At 46.7% G+C, this 22,557-nt stretch overlaps 1 protein-coding gene across 30 annotated transcripts in view; it reads left to right on the top strand.

Annotated features, from left to right (window-relative positions):
* Positions 1–13,389, top strand: part of CELF1 (CUGBP Elav-like family member 1) — a 90,755-nt gene extending 77,366 nt beyond the window's left edge. For 9 of the 30 annotated variants that reach the window (XM_073016314.1, XM_007999399.3, XM_073016317.1 and 6 more), the window contains 6 exons: positions 51–126; positions 1,581–1,709; positions 2,059–2,172; positions 3,503–3,688; positions 5,805–5,948; positions 6,976–13,389. In XM_073016314.1, coding sequence (XP_072872415.1) covers positions 51–126; positions 1,581–1,709; positions 2,059–2,172; positions 3,503–3,688; positions 5,805–5,948; positions 6,976–7,103 — 777 coding nt within the window. In that variant the 3' untranslated portion in view covers positions 7,104–13,389. The remainder of the gene's footprint in view (positions 1–50; positions 127–1,580; positions 1,710–2,058; positions 2,173–3,502; positions 3,689–5,804; positions 5,949–6,975) is intronic. The other 21 variants (XM_037999336.2, XM_037999347.2, XM_073016423.1 and 18 more) reach the window with 14 other exon arrangements.
* The last annotated feature ends 9,168 nt before the right edge of the window (positions 13,390–22,557 follow it).

Consider the following 22,557-nt stretch of genomic DNA (forward strand, 5'->3'; position numbering starts at 1 on the left):
GAACCAGCCCTCACTCTCACTCTTGTTCTGTTTTTTGGTGTAATGTCTAGCTTTATTTGCAGCTCCTTCAGCAGACTGCCTCCTCTGGGAACCTCAACACCCTGAGCAGCCTCCACCCAATGGGAGGTAAGTGTTTCACTGCTGCAGAGGAGCAGCAGCACCCAGGCCAGCAGACCCAGCTAACAACAGTCTTGGGAGTTTGGCATCGTTTCTGTGAAAACATTTTTTTGCTTATTATGTAAACCTGACCTAAGATGAACGTCCCAGGACTCAGTTGCCTTGTCTCTATACAGTGACTCTATTGCTAGTTGATGCCACATTGCTCTCACGTTATCTGGTGCCTCCTAACCTTTTAGGTCACTGTTGGAGGAGAATATGGAAAAGGACTGTTTAGCTCCTATAGACTGAGTCCATTCTGATAAGGGGAAAGAACTGCAAGAACTCTTTATTTCCATTTTAAAGTGACTTCCAGTGACTGCAGAAAAGTCAAAGATGGCTTCCATTGCAAATGGCCTACCTTGAAGCTTCTAGAACCCAGGCAGTTAGTTTACCTGTGTATCTTATACTTGTTGTTTCTTAGGTGAATTCCTATTTTGTTGTTGCTATTAACGTACACAGAAAACTTAAATGGAGTGCCACAACAAACCTGAGCCAGGGGCCATCAGGAGTCAGTGGGAGGTAGAGCATGGGGCAACTTCAGAGCTGCCTGTGCCTACACCCTCTGCATTGGATTTAGGCTAGGCCAAATGTGCATTTGAGAAAGGTGTAGTTTTCAGTGAACTGCATTTTGTTGTTTGGAAATCTTTGATAGTCATTCACTTTGTCTTAGAAAATTATAGTTGGCTATATTTTTGGAAAGTTGCTAGATTGTAATCTATATTGTATTTTAATTCTCATTTACTCTTTCCACTCCCCCCACCTCTCACCCCATCCATCTTTCCATTGTCTAGTAAATGGTTTGCAGCATCGACAGCACAGTTTAGATTTCTTCCTCCCCTTTCAACTGTGTTGCCTAGGCTCTACTTTGAAGTCTTTCACTCAGTGATTGTTCCTCTCTCCTCTTTCTGGTGATGAATCTGCTATTCAAGTGGTGGTGTCTTTATTCTTTGTGTCATTGCTGCTCTCCTGTGTTCTCCCTTGTTTCTTCCTGGGCCTTTTGCATCTGCCACGTTTTCTGCGTGTTCCCTTCTGTTACAGAGAGCGAATCCCCTGTAAAGTGTGAGTAAGGGGCCTGGATGCAGTCCCATTCTGTGCTGTAGGTTGTGGCATTGTTCTCCTGTGCTCCTGGCCCCATGGTAGGCAGTTTTTCTTGGTTTCCTAATTGCCCACACCTTTATTAATGTACATTTGGTGTGGTGTGCTATTGGATTAGCCATCTCTTCTCTGAGGAAATGATTTCAAGTTTCTTAATGAGTGATATCTGAATATTTTTTGGAGCCCTGTAATGTTGTTTGTAAGGCTTATCTAGAACAGTTCCTCTTTGTCAGGAACCAGCCCTCTGCCAGTGTGTGCTTGTCATTGCTGGAATGGATATGAAGCACCCTTATCTGCTGGCTAATCTCTTGCTTTGGATGTTGCAGGGTTGAATGCAATGCAGTTACAGAATTTGGCTGCACTAGCTGCTGCAGCTAGTGCAGCTCAGAACACACCAACTGGTACCAATGCTCTCACTACATCCAGCAGTCCCCTCAGCGTGCTCACTAGTTCAGGTAAGCGTGAGGATGACCCATTGTGCCGTTATGTGCCTTGGACAGATCCTTTGTTTTTAAAGGCAGAGTCTAGGAAGGGAAAATAGTTAACACCTGTTTCCAGAGAGGTCAGATTATGAGCAACAAATTTTCAAGTGTCATCTTCTGAACTTAAGAGAAATCTTCCTGATTTTTACTATGCTGTGGCCATTATTTGTCTCTGTCCTGGAAGGACAGTTATTAGAATTAGTAACTGAAAACCCCTTTGCAAATAGCATACTTGGATAGTGACACTCTTTCTTGTATTTGGCTCTTGTTGACAAGAGAATGCGAGTGATGGGTTGAATTTTAACTCCTGGATTTCTAATAGCAGGGTCCTCACCTAGCTCTAGCAGCAGTAATTCTGTCAACCCCATAGCCTCACTTGGAGCCTTGCAGACATTAGCTGGAGCAACGGCTGGCCTCAATGTTGGCTCTTTGGCAGGTAAGGGGCAGCCCCTGGCTGTCATCAGACCATTCTTTGTGCAGGTAGCACATCTTAACCCTGGTAGGGGCACCACTGGAATGATTGCAGTGGCCCAGTGAAGTTAAAAGTAATCATGGGGGCCAGGCGTGGTGGCTCACGCCTCTAATCCTTACACTTTGGGAGGCCAAGGTGGGCGGATCACGAGGTCAGGAGATCGAGACCATTCTGGCTAACGTGGTGAAACCCCGTCTCCACTAAAGATACAAAAAAATTAGCCGGGCGTGGTGGCAGGCGCCTGTAGTCCCAGCGGGAGGCTGAGGCAGGAGAATGGCGTGAACCTGGGAGGCAGAGATTGCAATGAGCCAAGATTGCAACACTGCACTCCAGCCTGGGTGACAGAGGGACACTCTGTCTCAAAAAAAAAAAGGGGGGGGGGCGTATTTTTTATTCAGACCTGAGTTAAATCCTGCCTCTGTCCCTTAGCTAGCTATAACTTTGGACCACCTTTCTAAGGACATTTTCTCATCTTTGAAGTGGGAATAATAGAATACTTTGAAGGGTTGTTAAAAATTAAATGAGGCCAGGTGTAGTGGCTCATACCTATAGACCCAGCAGTTTGGGAGGCCAGAGCAGGAGAATCACCCTAGGTCACGAGTTCCAGACCAGCCTGAGCAACATAGTGAGAACTCCATCTCTACAAAAATTATCTGGGTGTAGTGGTGCATCCCTGTAGTCCCAGCTACTTGGGAGGCTGAGGCCAGGAGGATTGCTTGAGCCTGGGAGCTTGAGGCTTCAGTGAGCTATGATTGTACCACTGAACTCCAACACGAAGTGAGACTCTGTCTCCAAAAATAATAATAATAATAATAATAATTGGAACATAAAGTGCTGCTGAGCACATTGCATAGTACAGTGGCTGACACATAGAATGTACTCAGTACCTGTTAGTTGCTCTTCTGATGGTAGGGTTCATCCTCATCTTGTCAGAAATCACATATACTCCTTTGAGTTCGCAGTCCTAGGACTCTTCTTTTATGGCATTCTAGCTCATTATGAGAAAGTGGCAGAATAGCCAGATAGAATATGGAGCCTGTCATTCCACAGATTGGATGAAGGTAATGGGGAGCACCACACCCACGTATGGCATTTCTTAATGTCCCCATTAGCAAGGCCTGGCGAATGTCCTGAAATCTAGCCAGTCAGATAGTTTCTTCTCAGGGAGAAACTAAGAGGGAGATAAAGGGAAGAACTTTGGAGTTTTCCCTCTTCTAGATGGCCCTGAGTAGACTTGTCTTTGGTATCAGTTTAGTCTTTCCAGTATATTAATACTTCTCTTCCTCCAACCAAGGAATGGCTGCTTTAAATGGTGGCCTGGGCAGCAGTGGCCTTTCCAATGGCACCGGGAGCACCATGGAGGCCCTCACTCAGGCCTACTCGGGTATCCAGCAATATGCTGCTGCTGCACTCCCCACTCTGTACAACCAGAATCTTCTGACACAGCAGAGTATTGGTGCTGCTGGAAGCCAGAAGGAAGGTGAGTGCAAAGGGAGATCGGGGTCAGGTATGGGGGTATTCCTCCTTCTGTACCAGAACTGAAAGGCAGAGCAAAGGCTGAGGGAACCAGTTAGGTCTTCAGACCATTGTTTTTCTTTGATAGTGTCAAATGTAGACTGAGAAACCCTGTGAAATGTGATCTGCTTTTGAAAAGTTTTCTGAATGTGTCTCAGATCAGAACCTTTGTGTGCCCTCTTGGAATGGGGCTGCAGTTTTTAGACAAAGCAACAGACACTGACCTTATCGCGTCTGACACATTTGACAAGAATCTTTCTGTTAGGAGGTCTCCTCTACACATTACAAATCTATCAGAGGATCTTCTGTCTGGATGTCTTCGGTCTCAGTGTCCCTTTTAGCTATGTCATTTGGCATTTTCCTCACTTTCTGATCGATGTTTGTCCTGATTGAAGACAAACTGAGGGGTGATGGGACAGTTTGGCCCATGAGTTGATGGAGTGGGAAGTATGTCATTTGACACAAATGGTATTCAATTTAGGAGAAAAAAAAAATTAGGAGAAACCGTCTAGCCAGAAAGAGGCCTGAAGGTGACTTACATGAATAGAAAGTCCTGTTGACACCTCTGTGCTCAGATTTGACTGGGTTTTTATAACCAGGAGCTGGTATAAGCACTAATGTAGGAAAAAGATGAGTGTCCTCTTATCACAGCAGAAAGAAGTCCTGGTTCATCTTTCCTCACTTGCTCTGAATCACATATCCCCTAGGGATGTGGTAGTAGGAGAACGTAGCGTGAACCAATATTTTTGTGGAGATAGACAATAAATAAATGAGGGCATGACGTGTTTCAGATGATCCTCTGGAGAATGATAAGCAGGGAAGAGAGATAGGGAGTGTCAGAGGCACTGCATTTTATGCAGAATGCTCAGAGAATGTCTGTCTAAGTTGACATTTAAGCAAAGAACTGAAGGAAGTAGGAAGCAAGCCATGCCTGAATCTAGAGAAAGAAGAGTAACAGGGGCATAGGAAAAGCAAGTACAGAGGCCCTCAGGCAGCAAAGTTCCCTGATACGTTTGACAAAAACAAGGAGGCCAGGGTGGCTGGAGAATGGCTGGACTGCAATTGTAATAAAACTTTTTGGTTAGAAAATCATTGAGTAGGCTGGATGCAGTGGCTTATGCCTGTAATCCCAGCACTTTGAGAGGCCAAGGCGGGCGGATCATGAGATCAGGAGTTCCAGACCAGCCTGACCAACATGATGAAACCCCATCACTACTAAAAATACAAAAATTAGCTGGGCGTGGTGGCGCCTGTCTGTAATCCCAGCTACTCAGGAGGCTGAGGCAGGAGAATCACTTGAACCCAGGAGGCGGAGGTTGCAGTGAGCCGAGATCATGCCACTGCATTCCAACCTGGGTGACAGAGCAAGACTTCATCTCGGAAAAAAAAAGAAAAGAAAGAAAGAAAATCATTGAGTATAAGTAATCAGATGAAGAATGTGTATTCTGCTTTTAAGCTCAGTGTTAATCATGGGTACATTTTTAAAACTAATTTCTTTTTATTGTCCAATTTACCTATGATGAAACTCACTGATTTTGGCATAGAGCTATATGAGTATTGACAAACAGACCCAGTCCTGCAACCATCACCACAGATTAAGAACATTTCCATCACCCCTAGAAATTCCCTTGTGCCCCTTTGTACTCATTCCCTGCTTCTACATCTTGCGTCTGGCAACTACCAATCTGTTTGCTGTCTCTGTGGTTTCTAGGCATTATTTGGAAACCTGTTTTGTTTTTAACCCCTTTTCACCCCCTCTTCTGTGTTCCTCTCTGAGCCTGCAGTCTCTGTTGTCCTGCTCCACACACAAGTCGGCCTGCTTTATTATCCCAGCACTTCTCCTCCAGGTAGAATTCTCACATCCTCAGTGAGATGGAGCTTGGCTGAATGTGAGGGAAGGAATCTGTTTTAATGTTTGCCCTTTGGTTTCTTTCTTTGTATTTAGAGAATCTGTTTAGTTCCCCAGATGAATCTCTACTTTTGGGGATTGTGACGGTTTTAACATAGGTGGAAATGAGGAAGACCACTGGTGACGAGCATGTTTGACACTGATACCTTTCCAATTCCTGGGTATTTTGAAGGTCCAGAGGGAGCCAACCTGTTCATCTACCACTTGCCCCAGGAGTTTGGCGATCAGGACCTGTTACAGATGTTTATGCCCTTTGGGAATGTCGTGTCTGCCAAGGTTTTCATAGACAAGCAGACAAACCTGAGCAAGTGTTTTGGTATGTTGGCTTCTCTCTGGTGTCAGGGTGGGATTAGTATTTTACCACTGAGAAAGAAGGAGCTCACTGTAGAAAGAGCTGGATATGAGTTTGGGCTGTTGTTTTAACTTGGCCATGGGCAGGTCATATGACCTCTTTTTGAGCCCCAGTTTCTCATTGCTATAGTGGAGGTAACGATCTCTACCCACACTGTTGCTCCAGAGAGAAAAAATAATATATGGAAAATGGTTTGCAAAAAAACCTTAAAACAGTCCAGGTTTGTGCCTATAAGTCCCAGTACTTTGGGAGGCCAAGGCAGGAGGATCACTTGAGCCTAGGAGTTTGAGACCAGCCTGAGCAACAGAGTGAGACCTCATGGCTACAAAAAATTAGCCAGACATGGTGGCGTGTACCTGTGTTCCCAGCTACTCGAGGTTGAGGTGAGAGGATCACCTGAGCCCAGGAGGCCGAGGTTGCAGTGAACCATGGTCACACCACTGTACTCCAACCTGGATGACAGAGCAAGACCCTGTCTCAAGAAAAAGAAGGCTGGGCGCGGTGGCTCAAGCCTGTAATCCCAGCACTTTGGGAGGCCGAGACGGGCGGATCATGAGGTCAGGAGATCGAGACCATCCTGGCTAACACAGTGAAACCCCATCTCTACTAAAAAATACAAAAAACTAGCCGGGCGAGGTGGCGGGCACCTGTAGTCCCAGCTACTCGGGAGGCTGAGGCAGGAGAATGGCGCAAACCCGGGAGGCAGAGCTTGCAGTGAGATGAGATCCGGCCACTGCACTCCAGCCCGGGCGACAGCGCAAGACTCCGTCTCAAAAAAAGAAAAAGAAAAAAACCTTTAAATTACCATGTAGATGTTAAGTGGTACTATTAAGAACCTAATTTATTTCATATGATATAATGTCCAGATTTCTTGTCCCTGCTGAATAAAATTGGGATTTTAGATGAAGCACATAGGTATCTTGCATAAGGAGGACTGAGAATCTCCTTGCCTCATTATATCCCTCACCTAGGTTTCTGCTTGGACACACAGGTTTTGTAAGTTACGACAATCCTGTCTCGGCCCAAGCTGCCATCCAGTCCATGAACGGCTTTCAGATTGGCATGAAGCGGCTTAAAGTGCAGCTCAAACGTTCGAAGAATGACAGCAAGCCCTACTGAGCGTGCTCCCCTCTGAGACTGGAGTGAGAGGGTCTTCTGGTAAGTGGGGGAGGAGCACCCTTAATGATTCGAAGCCCTGAGGCTGTGTGTTGACAGCCCTGGACCCTGATCCCTGCCACTCTCGCAGGCACAGCTTGCCCTGAAGACTCGGCTACTGCCTTCTGTGGGAGTTTCGCTTCGTACAGAGGACAAGTTTGTGCTTTGGTTTCCAGTGTTTTACTTTGGAGTTTAGGTGCCATATCCTGAGTTGTTTTTTTTTTTTTTTCCTTTATTTAAAGTTTGCTGTGTTTGTAACCAGTGTGTGTTGAGAAGGACCAACACCATACCACCCTGGGGAAGGGGGACAGGGAAACATTTAACACAGATGATGATCAGGATTTGCCCCAAACCACCCCAAAAGAGAGGGACTGAGTAGAACAAAAAAGTGACTCCCAGAACCTCCCTTAGTGTGAGGGTGGGTAGAATGAGAACTGACACCTGGGAGCTGTGGGGAGCAGAGCGACTTTGGGGGAGAGTGGAGTGACACCTAATGCCCTGGCAGCTGGAGACTCAAACTTCTGCACAACTGCCTTCTGGGAAATAGTTTTTGACACATATTTTTCAGATTCTTGTCCGGAATTTCTGCCGCTCTTTTCAAGAAAGGGTGTTAACAATTCTCTGGAAATAGAGCACCTGTTAGCCTGACATATGCAAAAAGCAGGGCGGCATCACCCATTACCAGCTCCCCCAGCCAGCGGTCAGTATTGGATTGGCCCTGCCTGGCTGGTGGCAGTTTGGGAGAAGCAGCCAAAGAGGTTAGTTTATTTCAACACCAAATTAGACCATGGCCCATTTCCAACAGGTCTCTTTAAAGAAGGCCTCTATGGAATACATTGCCTGGTTTCCTTCCTTGCAGTTCACCACAGCAAGAAACGTCACCTCCATCCCAAGTCACAATTTTCTCATGAAGGCAAATCCAAGAAGGGCTTGCAGTTCTTGCTGAAGGGGGTACCACTTGTGGGCAGAGTGATCAATGCCATCTAGTTGGGGGAGGAGGAGCTTGTTTCTTGGTGTACTTGAATCAGAAGGTCCCTGCAAGCCAGTATGCTTCATTTGCCAGTGGCCAGAAATCCTCCCTTGCCTCCTTGATTGAGGTGTCCCAGATGTAGTATTCCCACAGGGGTCTGGCGGACCCCTCCTGTAACCACTCCAGTCACATTTTCTGCTTTTGAGGCAGAGGTGACATTAGGACGTTTACAGCCTCCACATGAATTGAGTGTTCATTTACCTCAGTATTACCGTGTTCATTTTTGTCCTCGTGCTACAGTTAGCTCCCTGCTGCCTCCTGCAGGTCTTACTTCAGCTCTTGCCTGTGACCCACACAGCTTCTGGGCTCTGCCTCTGCTCTAAGAAGTGCTGTGGGGGTAGAGAACCAGGAAGGACATGCTGTTGGGAATGTACACCTTGGCAGAGGTGGCCCTGTTAAGATATGACTATAGCCACGGCCAGGGACGGGATCCCTGGGTCTCTGGAATCTGAAACCTCACAAATGCCAGTCTTGACCCCTAGCAGCAGAGATAAGAATAAAGGGGTTGGTTTGCTATTAAGTCAGATGGGGGCTCTCTCCTTGTCATGCTGTCCCTGTGGGTAACAGACAGGGATTGACCATCTTACTGTTGTACAGGTAGCTGGTGGTGTTGGATTATCCCATTGAAGCTGGGACAGCTGTTCCTTTCTCATAGTGATAACTTGGGTCTGTTGTCCTCTAAGGAACGTGAAACATACACTTCTTAAGCTGAACCACGTAAACTTGAAATTCTGCGCACTGGGAGAAATGTGTCCTGTGTTTCAAAGGATAAAACTGTTCTAAAGGCTTCCAGGGTCATGATGGGATTTTTTTAATAAATGCAAAAAATAAAAATAAAAAAGAAAAAAGAAAACAAAAAAAAAGAAAAAAATGCTAGGTTGGGGAGGCGCTGTTCTGAATCCCAACCGGCTGGAACCAAGAATGTCGTTTCTATTTTTATAGAAGTTTTATACAGCTCCGGGGTGGAGAATATTTATTACCTAAATTATATCTCTGGAAAAGGCCAGGATTTTGTAGAATCCAGAATGTGATTGTTATACACACAGGGTGCTGTGTATGATTGAAACTACTGACTTTCTGTGGCCCGTTTGCAGCCCAGCTAACCTGCCCAAGGGGAAGGTGTTAATGCTGTGAATTGGCAGAGGAGAGAGCTGTGCTCCACAGGGTGCTGCCGGTGCTGTGCTCCCTAGCCTTCTGTTCTGTCTTCCTCCTTAGCCAAAACGTCACTCCCTTCCCACATCCCCCTCTTCTCTCTGCCTTCCCCCATCTCACCATTATTTGTCCATGGATTTGTCTTGGGCTCTGGGACCTTATGAAACCCCTTTCCTAATGACATAAGAGGCCAAGGTGCAATCCACCCACCTTTGATACCAGACCCTGAGGGCTTCATACCTGCTGATGGGTTCTCTTAAAAGGAATGCTTGCCCCAGCAGGGTCCTGGGCTGCTTGAGCAGCCAGCTGGTGAGACCATGCATTTCTCTGTTCTCTCCTCCCCTTGCCAAGTGAGTTAGCACAGCAGTAGCACTGCCCTTGAGCACAGTTCTTTCCCCAGGCCAAAGATGGTTTTGTGAAGAAGCTGCTCCCCTACAAGTCTCATGTGTGAAAGGGCTCAGCTCAGAGTGGAGACTCGCTGTCAAGTCTTAAGCAATCCTTTTCTGTTGTGTGAAGGTTTCACTTACAAAGTGTTTTTTGTTGTAGTTTTGTTTCTTACTCGGGTTACATCATGAAATTGATTTGCCTTGAATGCAGCCAGACCACTGTCTCCTGGGTTCCACTTGAGTGGCCAGGGCCTGGGTGGAAGCTAAGAGCTTGGATTTCTGGGAACAAAGGGCCATTCCCATAAGATAAGAGCAGAAATTCTGGTCCTCTTCCCTGAAAAATTTTCCCCACCCCAGCCAGCATCTTCTGCTTCCCCTTGGGTTGTGACCAGAGAGTGGGGGAGAGAGGCTGAGGCTCTGCTCCCCTGGAGACCTTCTCTTAGGAGTTGGGTGCTTCATGGAAAATCCAAGCCTTAGGTTCCCTTCTGTCTCTGGCAATTAGATGTGTTCTTGGTGTCCTCCATGTCCTTTTTGACTTTTCCCTGTGTCCATTGTTAGCATGTGCAAAAGTTCCCTGTCATTACCCAATCCCTGCCCGCCCACCTCATTTCAGGGCTGTACACACAGTGAGTGTCCTGTTCTCTCTCTCTTTGTTTGGATGTATTGCTCTGTGTAACTCAGTGGGTCTCCCTCTTTCTGGTTTGTTTTTTTTTCTAGATTCCTGCCGTTTGTTCATCGTTGTGCCTAAAGCATGTCGATGTGGCGTCAAGTACATCGTCCAAATCCCTGTCTCTTCAGCTTCTCTGATGCTTGAACTCTCACCTTTGACCTTGTGTTGACCTTTGATGCTGACGTGTATTTTTATTATGTTTGTTTCTTCGTTTTTTTTTTTTTCTTTTTCTTTTTTTCTTTCCTTTTTTTTTTTCCCTTTTGTGCTGCCAAATTGGTTTTGCTAGAACGACTGCTGAAGGGGAAATATTTAAACTTGCATTTGAATATAAAAAAAATCTATTTTTCTAGAACTTCATAAGATAACCACTTGATTTTGTGATTCCAATTCTTTGTAATTGTCTTCAGAGCAGCCCTACTAGCACATACCGCGTGGTGTTTGTATTTCTGTGAACACACAGCCAGTCCGTTTCTAGGCTTTGTTTCTCTGTGTGCTTAGTTTTAAAGACAACTTTGAAGTAAACAATGAAATAAAAGATGTCACTAAAACCTTTGAGGCTCCTGAGCACATTTTGCTGATACAGTCTGTGGGGCTTGAGGAGACCGCATGTATTGTTCTTTCTTTTGTTTTTCTTCTGAGTTCTCAACTGCAGAGAGCACCTGAACCCCCTTTCCTTTTTGACCGCAGGCTGCAGTTTGGGCCCCAGCCAGCCCTTTTTCTTTTTCTTTTGTGGTTCTTCCCTGGAGCGACTCTGTGGGGAGTCCTGGATCCCACCTGCCCCTTCCCCTCAGCCCCATGCTTGTTCCTAAAGTCTCCACAGCAAAATGTGATGCTTTTTTTGTTGTTGTTTTTGTTTTTGTATTGTTTTTGTGTTTTTGTTTTGAATTTTTTCCTTTCCTACTAAGATTATGCCCAGAAAAAAGTTTTGCATGTTTCCTGCTGTTTCTTCACACCTTCGTATATATCACCTTCACCTCTCTGTTTTCTATAGTTTGTGCAAAAACTGATCGATTTAAAAGGGTTTCAAAGAAGCTGTTTTAAATTGTTGTAGGGTTGATTATTTTTTTCAAGATTGTATTGTTTTATTTTGAAGTGGCAACTTTCTCCTCTATTGCCCTTAGAGCGTTTGCCTGTGCACTTAGACTGTCACTTCGTGTGGCCTCCAGGTCTCAGCAGGGCGTCCAGGAGGCTGGCTGCTCTGCTCAGAGAGGGTGGGAAGGGGGCCTGGAGAGACACAAGAAGCAGAGGTAGAGCCTAGAAGGTGGCAGCAGGTGGGCAAGAGGCTTACTTAGCGCATTAGGGGCAGTGAGCACCTGGAGGAAGGAGGGCGCTCCCAACCACCCCGTAGTAGGAGGCCATCTGCGCACCAAGCGGCAATTCACCTGCTGGCGCTTTTCCTAGGTGACAAGCACAATACTACAGTCTTCACACTGTTTACAGCCCTGGGCACCAGCCACCCCGCACTGGCTCTTCACCACAGCTCTGCTCTTGCTTAGCTGGTGGGGTGGGGGAAAGGGCAGGGATTTGTTTTTTAAATTGGGTGAAGAGCCAAACAGCTACTGTCCCTGGGTGCCGAGCAAGCCAGTTTTTTTGGTTCCCTGAGGGAAACTGACCCTCTTCTCTTGTGGCACCATCCAGCCTCAGGGTCTTGGAGACTTGAGTAAGAATGTGAGTGGAGGGGGAGAGGCGAGGAGAGGAGAGGTCACAGGGTGGATCTGTGGAGGGAAGAGGTTGCAGGGGAAGGAGCTGATGATAGATCCCACCCAGACCTAAGCTGCTGGTGGGTGGGCGAGCTGGGAAGTAGGACTGTCCAGGGAAGGGTGGAGAGATGTAGCTAGTGGCTGGGGATGGGGAGGTGGAAGCGCTGCTGAGCATCCTCCACACCAACGTTGATGAAGGAAGGGATCCCAGCAGGGTTTCTGCTCTGGGGCTGGCGGGTTGCCCGGTATTATGCCCAAGGCCACTCTGCCTGGGGGAAAGGGCAGCCAGGCAGAGGCCCAGTGTCTGGTAGGCTGCTGAATTTCCTGGAAGGGGTGATTGGATGGAAAGAGGCCAGAAACCCCAGCCTGAGAGACTGCTGTGCGCCCCACAGTCTGACTGCACAGAGCCGCCTCTGTTGGCAGGAGGCACTGAGGCTCCCCTTCCTATGTATTGAGAAGCCGTGTTTGCCAATATATTTTGCTTTCAATTCCAAGAGGAGCTCTGGGAAAACCTGTGGATAAAACCAAATGCCAAATGTTGGACGTTGTTTCCTTTTCCTTTTCTCTCTCTGATTGTTTTAATTGTTCTGTGGTGGTTTTAATGGATTTGAGACCCTGGAGCGGCAGCTGCCTTTCTGATTTCCAGCTGCTTTTTGTGAATAATTTAAAAAGAAAAAAAAAAAAAGAAACTTTACATTTTGGAGACAAACCTGTGTGAGTTTTTTATTGGTACAAACGTTGTATTTAACACTAGGGGTTTTGTACAGTTTTTTGCCTTTTCTACTAGAAAACAATGTAAAGTGATTTCACAATGTGAAGAGAAAAAAAATTGCCACTATGACCAAACGCACAGTCTGTTCTGCAGCAACAACGGGATTCAATCAACTCAGTCGTGATTCAGCCGTAGAAATGCTTTTCCTTTATCTTGTTTGAGCTTTTCTTTTCTTTCCTGTTTTGATTTGCAAAAGAAAATGTCTTTTTTGTGTGAACTTGTGTTGTACTCTGTAGAAAATTATGGATTTTACTTTAATGGTTTAAAAAAAGGCAAGAAGAGCTCTCGTTGCTTTTCTTACCTAATCACAGAGTTTGTGTAGTGAATTTAAAAAGAAAAAAAAAATTGTTACAAGTTTGGGTCAAGGGAGTATGTGTTTCAAAGGAATCTCCTTCCTTTTTTTTGTGTGTTTTTCCTTTTGTCCCAATGGGGAACCTAAATCTGTTTTAATTGCACAGACACACGGACAAAAAGTCATTTTGTATCTGCCAAGTGTGGTACCTTCCTTTGTTTATTTGCTATTAAATTGTTTGAGAAGAACTGATGTCTTCAGAGTTACTGATGGTTGGGGAGGGCGGTGTGTCCTTGGCGCGGGTGGGCTTGCCGTGTTCCTGAAGGGGAGTGTGGGTTCCTTTTCAAAACGTAAGCCTTCATTTTAATGTACCTGAAGGTGTACAACTGAACCCACCAAAAGCTCCTGAAGGAAAACATAATTTCTCCCCAGAAAACTGCCTTCCCCATCTTTTTGTATTCTCCAGGATTTCTACTTATATGGAAACACCTTAAAACTTTTTTACCAAACCTAGTTTTTGAGCATCTCCTGTTCTCCTTGGCTGCCACACAACAGAGCTGGTCCAGACCTGCCAGTGCTCATCTCTTCCCTAGTGCTGCAGAGTCCCTGCTCCCTAGGACTCTGCTGGCCAGCAACGAATCCCAGAGCCCGGCAGTGTTCCTCCCTCCAGACCTTTAAAACTCTGGCCCAAAGTGGTTAAACTTCTACTTCCCTCACTCTGACCTCAGTACAAGGCCCCTGAATGGCATGCTTCTGTGGACTACTCAGTAGTGCTGGATGGACCAGGCCTCAGCCTTCCCCTGCATGTTCCTCTATGTGGAGTGGGTCTTGGGTAGCATTTCTCAGTGGGGGTTCCATTGAGTACTAGCCCCTGATATGTTCTATGAAATAACGATTCTTAACACAAGTAAGTTTGTAAATGTTTTCCCTGCAATAAAGAATGTTCTCTCTGAAATTAGGCAATAAAGAAGCCTCAGACTTGATTTAGCCAAGCGTCTCCCAGACTGGGGATCCCATTTGCTGTCCCCTTATTCTCAAAAACAAGTGGCAGCTTGGGGGTTTTAGAAGATTTTGTCTACCAAGTTCTGCATTTGGGTGTTCCTTTGTTCACGTCCCCATTTTTCATTAAAGTGTTTAAAAATTAAACATTAAAAATGTTTAAAAATCAGAACTTATATGCAAATAATTATCCTAGCTAATGTTGATTGTTACCACAATCAGGCGCTGCAGGATACACGTGATACCCACTACATGTTCCAGGCTTCACAGCATCCCTAGGAGGTAGTTAGTGTTCCCATCCTCATTTTACAGATGAGCAAACAGGTTAAAAGAAATTGGGTTGCCTGCTAGAAAGTGGTGTGCACTGGGAATCAAACCAGGTTGCCCAACTCCTGAGTCCTTTCTCCTAACCACTACTGAATAGAAAGAATTCAAAAGCCAGTAAAATGTGCTTTAGTTAACCTGTGTCTCATCACAGATGGTTGCTCTCTGTCCTCCAGGCCCCAGTGAGAGGAGCTTAGAGGACCTATGGCTTTTGTGGCTCCCCTGGAAAGTGACTCATTGCAGCTGTACCCTCTTTAAAGCAGCCTTTTGGTGTTTGAGAGGTTCACTTGTAACTGGTTGGTCAGTGGGCTCCTGCAGTGTGCTGCTGCCTATGGGGGAGGGGGCGACTTCTAGATGGCACTCCTCTCCATACTCTCACGTCACTGGATCTGAGACCAGCTCAACCATTGTTTACCCAGTGTCAGTTTGTTTTTATTGTGACAAAATCAAATTTGCCATTTTAACCACTTTAAAGTATAATTTTTAAAAATTTTGTTTTACTTTGGAGTATAGATTCAAGTTGCCCTGAATATATACTCCCTATAATTTTATAATTTACTACCATTAAACACATTCACAATGCTTGTGCAATCACCACCTGATTTTTTATTTTTGAGACAGGGTCTCACTCTGTCAACGAGGCTGGCATACAGTGGCGCAATCATTGCTCACAGCAGCCTCAGCCTCCCCAGGCTCAAGTGATCCTCCCACCTCAGCCTCCTGAATAGCTGGGACTTACAGGCATATGCCATCATGCCTAGCTAATTTTTGTATTTTTTGTAGAGACAGGTGTCGCCATGTTGCCCATGGTCTTGAACTTCCGGGCTCAAGCAATCTGCCTGTCTTGGCCTCCCAAAGTGCTGGGATTACAGGCATGAGCCACCATGCCCAGCCCCATTACCACCTAATTTTGTAAATCAACTTGAATTGTACTTTTTTCAGCTTCATTCTGACCCACTGATATTTGTGAAATCACAAGTTTGATATTGTAATCATTACATTATAAAATACACATTAGCAGGGCTCAGTGGCTCATACCTGTAATCCCAACACTTTGGGAGGTCAAAGCGGGAGGATCAATTGAGACCAGCCTGGGCAACAGAGTGAGACCCCATCTCAACAGAAAATAAAATCAGGCATGCTGGCACACACCTGTGGTCCCAGCGACTCCAGAAGCAAAGGTGGGAAGATTGCTTGAGCCCAGGAGGTCCAGGCTGCAGTGAGCTATGATCATGCCACTGCACTCCAGCCTAGGTGGCAGAGTGAGACCCTGTCTCCAAAAATACACATACACACACACACACATATATATTTACAACTACTAATAAAAAATGTACATGGAGTGCCTTCTCAGTGAGTTCTGCATTTCACACTTGGGGGAACTGGTGTGGTGGAGGGCAAGGGTAGAGAATCAGAGGCTTCCTCCTCAGACTCTCTTCCTGGGCCTTTTATCTAAAAATAGATTATGAAGTACAACTTGAGCATCTTTTCATTGAAATCATGCTTAAAGGCTGTTGCTTCTCTTTAAAATGGACCCAAAAAAGGGAATATATCAAGTACTATTTCAGCCTTTTTAAAAAGTTTAGGCTTTTGCATATTTATAATAAGCTGTATCTTTTTTTGAGACGGAGTTTTGCTCTTGTTGCCCAGGCTGGAGTGCAATGGTGCAATTTTGGCTCACTGCAACCTCTGCCTCCTGGGTTCAAGCAATTCTCCTGCCTCAGCCTCCCGAGTAGCTGGGATCACAGGCACGTGCCACCACACCCAGCTAATTTTTGTATTTTTAGTAGAGATGGCGTTTCACCATGTTGATCAGGCTGGTCTCGAATGCCTGACCTCAGGTCATTCACCCCACTTGGCCTCCCAAAGTGCTGGGATTACAGGCATGAGCCACCGTGCCCAGCCAATAAAGCTTTATGAATTAAATGTTTTGTTGGAGTTTGTTTTGTTTTGGTTTTGGTTTTGAGACAGAGTCTTGCTCTGTCACCCAGGCTGGAGTGCAGTGGCATAGTCTGCTCACTGCAGCCTCCACCTCCCGGGCTCAAGCAACTCCCCTGCCTCAGCCTCAGGCATGCGCCACCACATTCGACTAATTTTTTGTATTTTTGGTAGAGATGGGGTTTCACCATGTTAGCCAGGCTGGTCTCAGACTCCAGGCCTCAAGTTGATCACCCACCTTGGCCTCCCAAAGTGCTGGGATTACAGACATGAGCCACCTTGCCCGACCAATGTTTTATATTCTTTGAAAACCACTTCATCCTTCTGTAGCTTGCTCAGCACCTACTTTTTGCCACATTCCTATTCATCTGGCTGGCAGAGGCACCTCTGCACTGACTTATTGGTCAGCACACAGCTTCCCTAATGCTCACATACTATGCTCACCTGAGCAGCTCAGTCTCTGATAAGGAAAAGCCACCAGGCTGGAGATTAAACACCAGGTTGTTCCTGCACCTCAGGGAATGTCAGACTAATGTCTGATAATATTCCCCTTCAGGAGAGATTGGAGATGGCCTTGCCTTGCACCTTCTGCCTTCAAGCGTTTTCCTTCCCTCTCAGTAGTCCTTTCCAACCCCCACCATCTGGTGTTTAATTTCTTTTGCATGCATTGACTTTCTCTGTACTGGGTGAAGACTCCAGCCCTAGGGAGCAGCTTTTGTTTTTTAAAAATCGAAGGCAGGTCGGGCGCGATGGCTCATGCCTGTAATCCCAACACTTTGGGAGGGCAAGGCAGGCAGATCACTTGAGGTCAGGAGTTCGAGACCAGCACTGCTACCATGGTGAAACCCTGTCTCTACCAAAAATACAAAAATTAGCCAGGCACAGTGGTGGGCACCTGTAATCCCAGCCACTTGGGAAGCTGCAGCAGGAGAATCTCAAACCCGGCGGGCAGAGCTTGCAGTGAGCTAAGATGATTCCACTGCACTTCAGTCTGGACAACAGAGTGAGACTCCCATCTAAAAAATAACATTAAAGGCAGCCTTGCGATGGGAAATTGCAACCAGGAAGGGCTTTCCCGCAGTCCCCGACACCTTCCATGCCCAGCTTTGGGCTGCCCTACCCAAGGTTTTTCTGTTCGTGGGGATGGGTCCTACTAATCTGAGGCCTCTTGAGATTTGGGTTGTATTTAAACAGCTTTATTACACGGCGTGGTGGCTCATGCCTGTAATAACAGCACCTTGAAAGACTGAGGCCAGTGGACCACTTGAGGCCAGGAGTTCAAGACCAGCCTGGCCAATATAGCGAAACCCCTTCTCTACTAAAAATACAAAAATTAGCCAGGCATGGTGGCGCATGGCTGCAGTCCCAGCTACTCAGGAGGCTGTCACAAGAATTGCTTGAACCCAGGAGATGGAGGTTGCAGTGAGCGGAGATTGTGCCACTGTTGCAGCCCAGGGAACAAAGTGAGACCGAGACCCTGTCTCAAGAAAAAAATAAGAATAAGCGGGTTTATTGAGATATGATTCACACACAACTCATCCACTTAAAGCATACCATTCACTGGGTTTTAGAGTTGTGCAACCATGAACACAGCCTAATTTTAGAACATTTTCAGAACCGTATACTCATTTAGCAGTCGCTCCCCATCCTCTCCCTCACTCCCTTTCCCATTTCCTAGTAACCACAAATATACCTCTGTATCTTTACTTTTTAATTACATTTCATTAAAATACACTCATAGGATATGTGGCCTTTTGTGTCTGGCCTTCACTTAGCCAACATCCTGAGGTATCTTCTCCTTTCTTCCTCCTACTTGAAAACTAGGGACAGCACCCACTGCCTTGTGGCACCTGCTCCTGTCGTCCCTCGTCCTGAGCTTGTCTGCCCCCAATCCAGCCTTGTTTCTGCAGCCCCCGTCCCTTGCAGCTCTCCCAGCTCCTCTTTCTGGTTGCCGGTCTTATCTGCCTCAGCCTGAATCTGAAAGGCTTCTGGACCCACAATTGTCCGATACAGTTACCCACTAGGCACTGTAGCTTTTTTCATTTAAATAACTAGATATGGGCCCAGCCAGTGGCTCACCTTACCTCTCCACACCTGTAATCCCAGCACTTTGGGAGGACAAGGCGGGCAGATAATCTGAAGTTGGGAGTTCGAGACCAGCCTTACCAACATGGAGAAATCCCGTCTCTACTATAAAGATACAAAATTAGCCAAGTATGGTGGCGCATGCCTGTAATCCCAGCTACTCGGGAGGCTGAGGCAGGAGAACTGCTTGAACCCGGGAGTGAAGGTTGCAGTAGACTGAGATCGCGCCACTGCACTCCAGCCTGGGCAACACGAGCACAACTCCCCCTTAAAATAACAAATAAAAATGTAGTACCTTGGTTTCACAAGCTACATTTCAAGTGACTGGTGGCTCTCCTATTGGACAGTGCCGGTACAGAACATTTCTGTCATCACAGGCAGTGGCAGGACCTGTTCTAGACAGTTTGCTGTTTTTGTTTGTTTGCTTGCTTGTTTGTTTTTGAGATGGAGTCTCATTGTTGCCCAGGCTGGAGTGCAGTGGCAGGACTTTGGCTCAGTGCAGCCTCTGCCCTCTGGGTTCAAGCAATTCTCCCGCCTCAGCCTCCCGAGTAGGTCTCGAACTCCTGACCTGGAGTGATCCGCCCACCTCAGCCTCCCAAAGTTCTGGGATTACAGGCATGAGCCATCACGCCTGACCTATTCTGCCTTTAAGAAAAAACCGCCATTTATTAATCAGCCACAGCCACTGCACTGGTCCTCCCAGCAACTGGTAGCATAGGAAGATAGACTAAGGCACAGAGAAGCCGCAGTTCCTCTGTTCATGTGGCTAATAAGTAGTACAGCTGCTTTTTCATGCAGGCCAACCTGACCCCGTAATCCTGTAGAACATATTCCTTTGAGAGGTCATTAAGGTGGACCCTGGGGTGCCCTGATTTAAATTCCACCTCTGGAACAGCTTCATGAAGGCAGGAGCCATACTTACCTCATTTCTCACTGGAGGCCTCACCATTCCTCACACACTGGCAGGTAAGTATTCAGTAGACATTTCTGTCACCATCCAACACTAATCACAGCCAAGTCCCTGAGAGCCACTTTACAGGAATTCTAATACAACTCCTGAGGCCGCTCACCAGGAGCTCTGCCACTTGAAGTTGGTGCCAGCACCTGTTTCAGTAGCAGGGCCCTGTGCTATTAGAGGTTGCCCCTGGCAGTCAGGGAAGGCCCCAGGGGAGGGGAGCCTACCTGTGGCCCTTCAGCCCTAAGAGTGCCACTAACCTGCCCTTCCCTAGAATGGGATATGCCTGGAGCCCAAAACACCTGACAGCAATGACTTGTTTACAAAATCAGGTGAGGGTTTGAATTTTTTTTTTTTTTTTTGAGATGGAGTCTCTTGTTGCCCAGGCTGGAGTACAGTGGCATGATCTCAGCATATTGCAACCTCCGCCTCCAGGGTTCAGCCAGTTCTCCTGCCTCAGCCTCCTGAGTAGCTGGGATTACAGGCACATGCCACCACGCCCGACTAATTTTTGTATTTTTAGTAGAGACGGGGTTTCACCATGTTGGCCAGGCTGGTCTCAAACTCCTGACCTCATGATCCACCCGCCTCGGCCTCCCAAAATTCTGAGATTATAGGCGTAAGCCACCGCGCCTGGCCTGAATTTTTTTTTTTTTTAAGGCAAAACATTTAGGTGGTTCTTAAAAAGGCTTAGAGTATGTTGGGGAAATCTTTAAGAATTACCTAATCCTGTAATACCAAGTCTACCATCAGCAGCCCTGTGACCTTGGAAAAATTACTTGATTCTCAGCCCCACATTGTTCATCTGTTAAATGGAAACAAAAGCACCTCCCCAGTACAGTTGGGAAGATGAAAAAGTGTCTCAAAAACTAGCCAAAGGGGCCAGGCGTGGTGGCTCACGCCTGTAATCCCAGCACATGGGGAGGTGGAGGCGGGAGGATTGCTTGAGCCCAGGAATTCAAATCCACCCTGGGCAACATAGCAAAAGAATAAATGCACAAACAAATCGCCAAGCTACTGCCCCTGGCAAGCACTCACTAAAGTCGCTAGTAACAACAGTAAGTCATGGTTTAAAGTGAGCGAATGCCCCACCCCACAGCCCATTGGTAACAGATGGGGTCATATGCTTCCAGGATTTTTCCTTATAAACACAAAAAATAGGCCGGGCACGGTGGCTCAAGCCTGTAATCCCAGCACTTTGGGAGGCCGAGATGGGCAGATCACGAAGTCAGGAGATCGAGACCATCCTGGCTAACATGGTGAAACCCTGTCTCTACTAAAAAATACAAAAAAACTAGCTGGGCGAGGTGGCGGGCGCCTGTAGTCCCAGCTACACGGGAGGCTGAGGCAGGAGAATGGCATAAACCCGGGAGGCGGAGCTTGCAGTGAGCTGAGATCCAGCCACTGCACTCCAGCCCGGGCAACAGAGCAAGACTCCGTCTCAAAAAATAAATTAATTAATTAATTAAATAAACACAAAAAATAAGTACATAATTTCTGTTAATAAAAATGAGATCATGTTGAGATCATGCCAAGTGTGGTTGCTCGGATTATGCCTATAATCCCAGCACTGGGAGGCTGAGGTAGGAGGATTACTGGAGACCAGCCTGGGCAACACAGACCTGTCTCTACAAAAAATTTAAAAAATAAACCAGGTGTGATGGGATACACATGTAGTCCAAGCCACTTGGGAGGCTGAGGCGGGAGGATCACTTGAGCCCGAGAGGTTGAGGCTGCAGTGAGCCATGATCGCACCACTGTACTCCAACCTGGAGTACAGGGTGAGACCCTGTTTCAAAAAAAAAAAAAAGATCGGGCGTGGTGGCTCCCACCTGTAATCCCAGCACTTTGGGAGGCTGAGGCGGGCTGATCACCTGAGGTTGGGAGTTCGAGCCCAGCCTGACCAACATGGTGAAACCCTGTCTCTACTAAAAATACAAAATTAGCCCGGCGTGATGGCGCATGCCTGTAATCCCAGCTACTCAGAGGCGGAAGAATCGCTTGAACCTGGGAAGCGAAGGTTGCAGTGAGCCGGGGTTGTGCCATTGCACTCGAGCCTGGGCAACGAGAGCGAAAACTCCATCTCAAAATAAAAAAAAATTTAAAAAAGACTGGACACGGTAGCTCACGCCTATAATCCCAACACTTTAGGAGTCCGAGGCGGGCAGATCACGAGGTCAGAAGATGGAGACCATCCTGGCTAACACGGTGAAACCCTGTCTCCACTAAAATTACAAAACATTTGCCGGGCAACGTGGCGGGCGCCTGTGGTCCCAGCTACCCAGGAGCCTGAGGCGGGAGAATGGCGTAAACCCGGGAGGCGGAGCTTGCAGTGAGCCGAGATCGCGCCACTGCACTTCCGCCTGGGCGACAAAGCGAGACTCTGTCTCAATAATAATAATAATAATAAATCACACCATAATACACAGAATGTTCTGCAGCTTGCTTTTTTTTTTTTTTTTTTTTTTTTAGGAGGAGTCTCTTGTTGGCCAGGCTAGAGTGCAGTGGCATGATCTTGGTTCACGGCAACCTCTGCCTCACAGGTTCAAAGGATTCTCCTGCCTCAGCCCCTGGAGTAGCTGGGATTACAGGTGCCCACCATCACGCCCAGCAAATTTTTTGTATTTATTAGAGACCGGGTTTCACCATGTTGGTCGGCTTGGTCTTGAACTGACCTCAGGTGATCCACCTGCCTCGGCCTCCCAAAGTGCTGGGATTACAGCTGTGAACCACCGTGCCCAGCAGTTTGCTTTTTTAAGTTACTATGCCCTGGCCTCCCTACCACCTGGGTACACAGGTATCTACTGCTTCCTTAGAGTCTACATAACACTTCGTGGTTATGAATACCCTTATATCAGACACAAATTCTTTCTAGTTTTTCACTATCGTAAATAATAAGCCAACAGAGGGATGTTAGTTCAATGGCTTCTTTTCAAAGCAAGTTATTATATCATCTCATTTGATTTTCACAGAAAAGTTGCCAGAGAGGTGATATCTTTTTTTCTTTTTTTGGAATGAAGTCTCACTCTATCGCCAGGCTGGAGTGTAGTGGCGCAATCTCGACTCACTACAACCTCTGCCTCCCGGGTTCAAGCGATTCTTCTGCTTCAGCCTC

The sequence above is a fragment of the Chlorocebus sabaeus genome, chromosome 1 (genome assembly GCF_047675955.1).
Source record: "Chlorocebus sabaeus isolate Y175 chromosome 1, mChlSab1.0.hap1, whole genome shotgun sequence".
NCBI classification, from domain to species: Eukaryota; Metazoa; Chordata; class Mammalia; order Primates; family Cercopithecidae; genus Chlorocebus; species Chlorocebus sabaeus.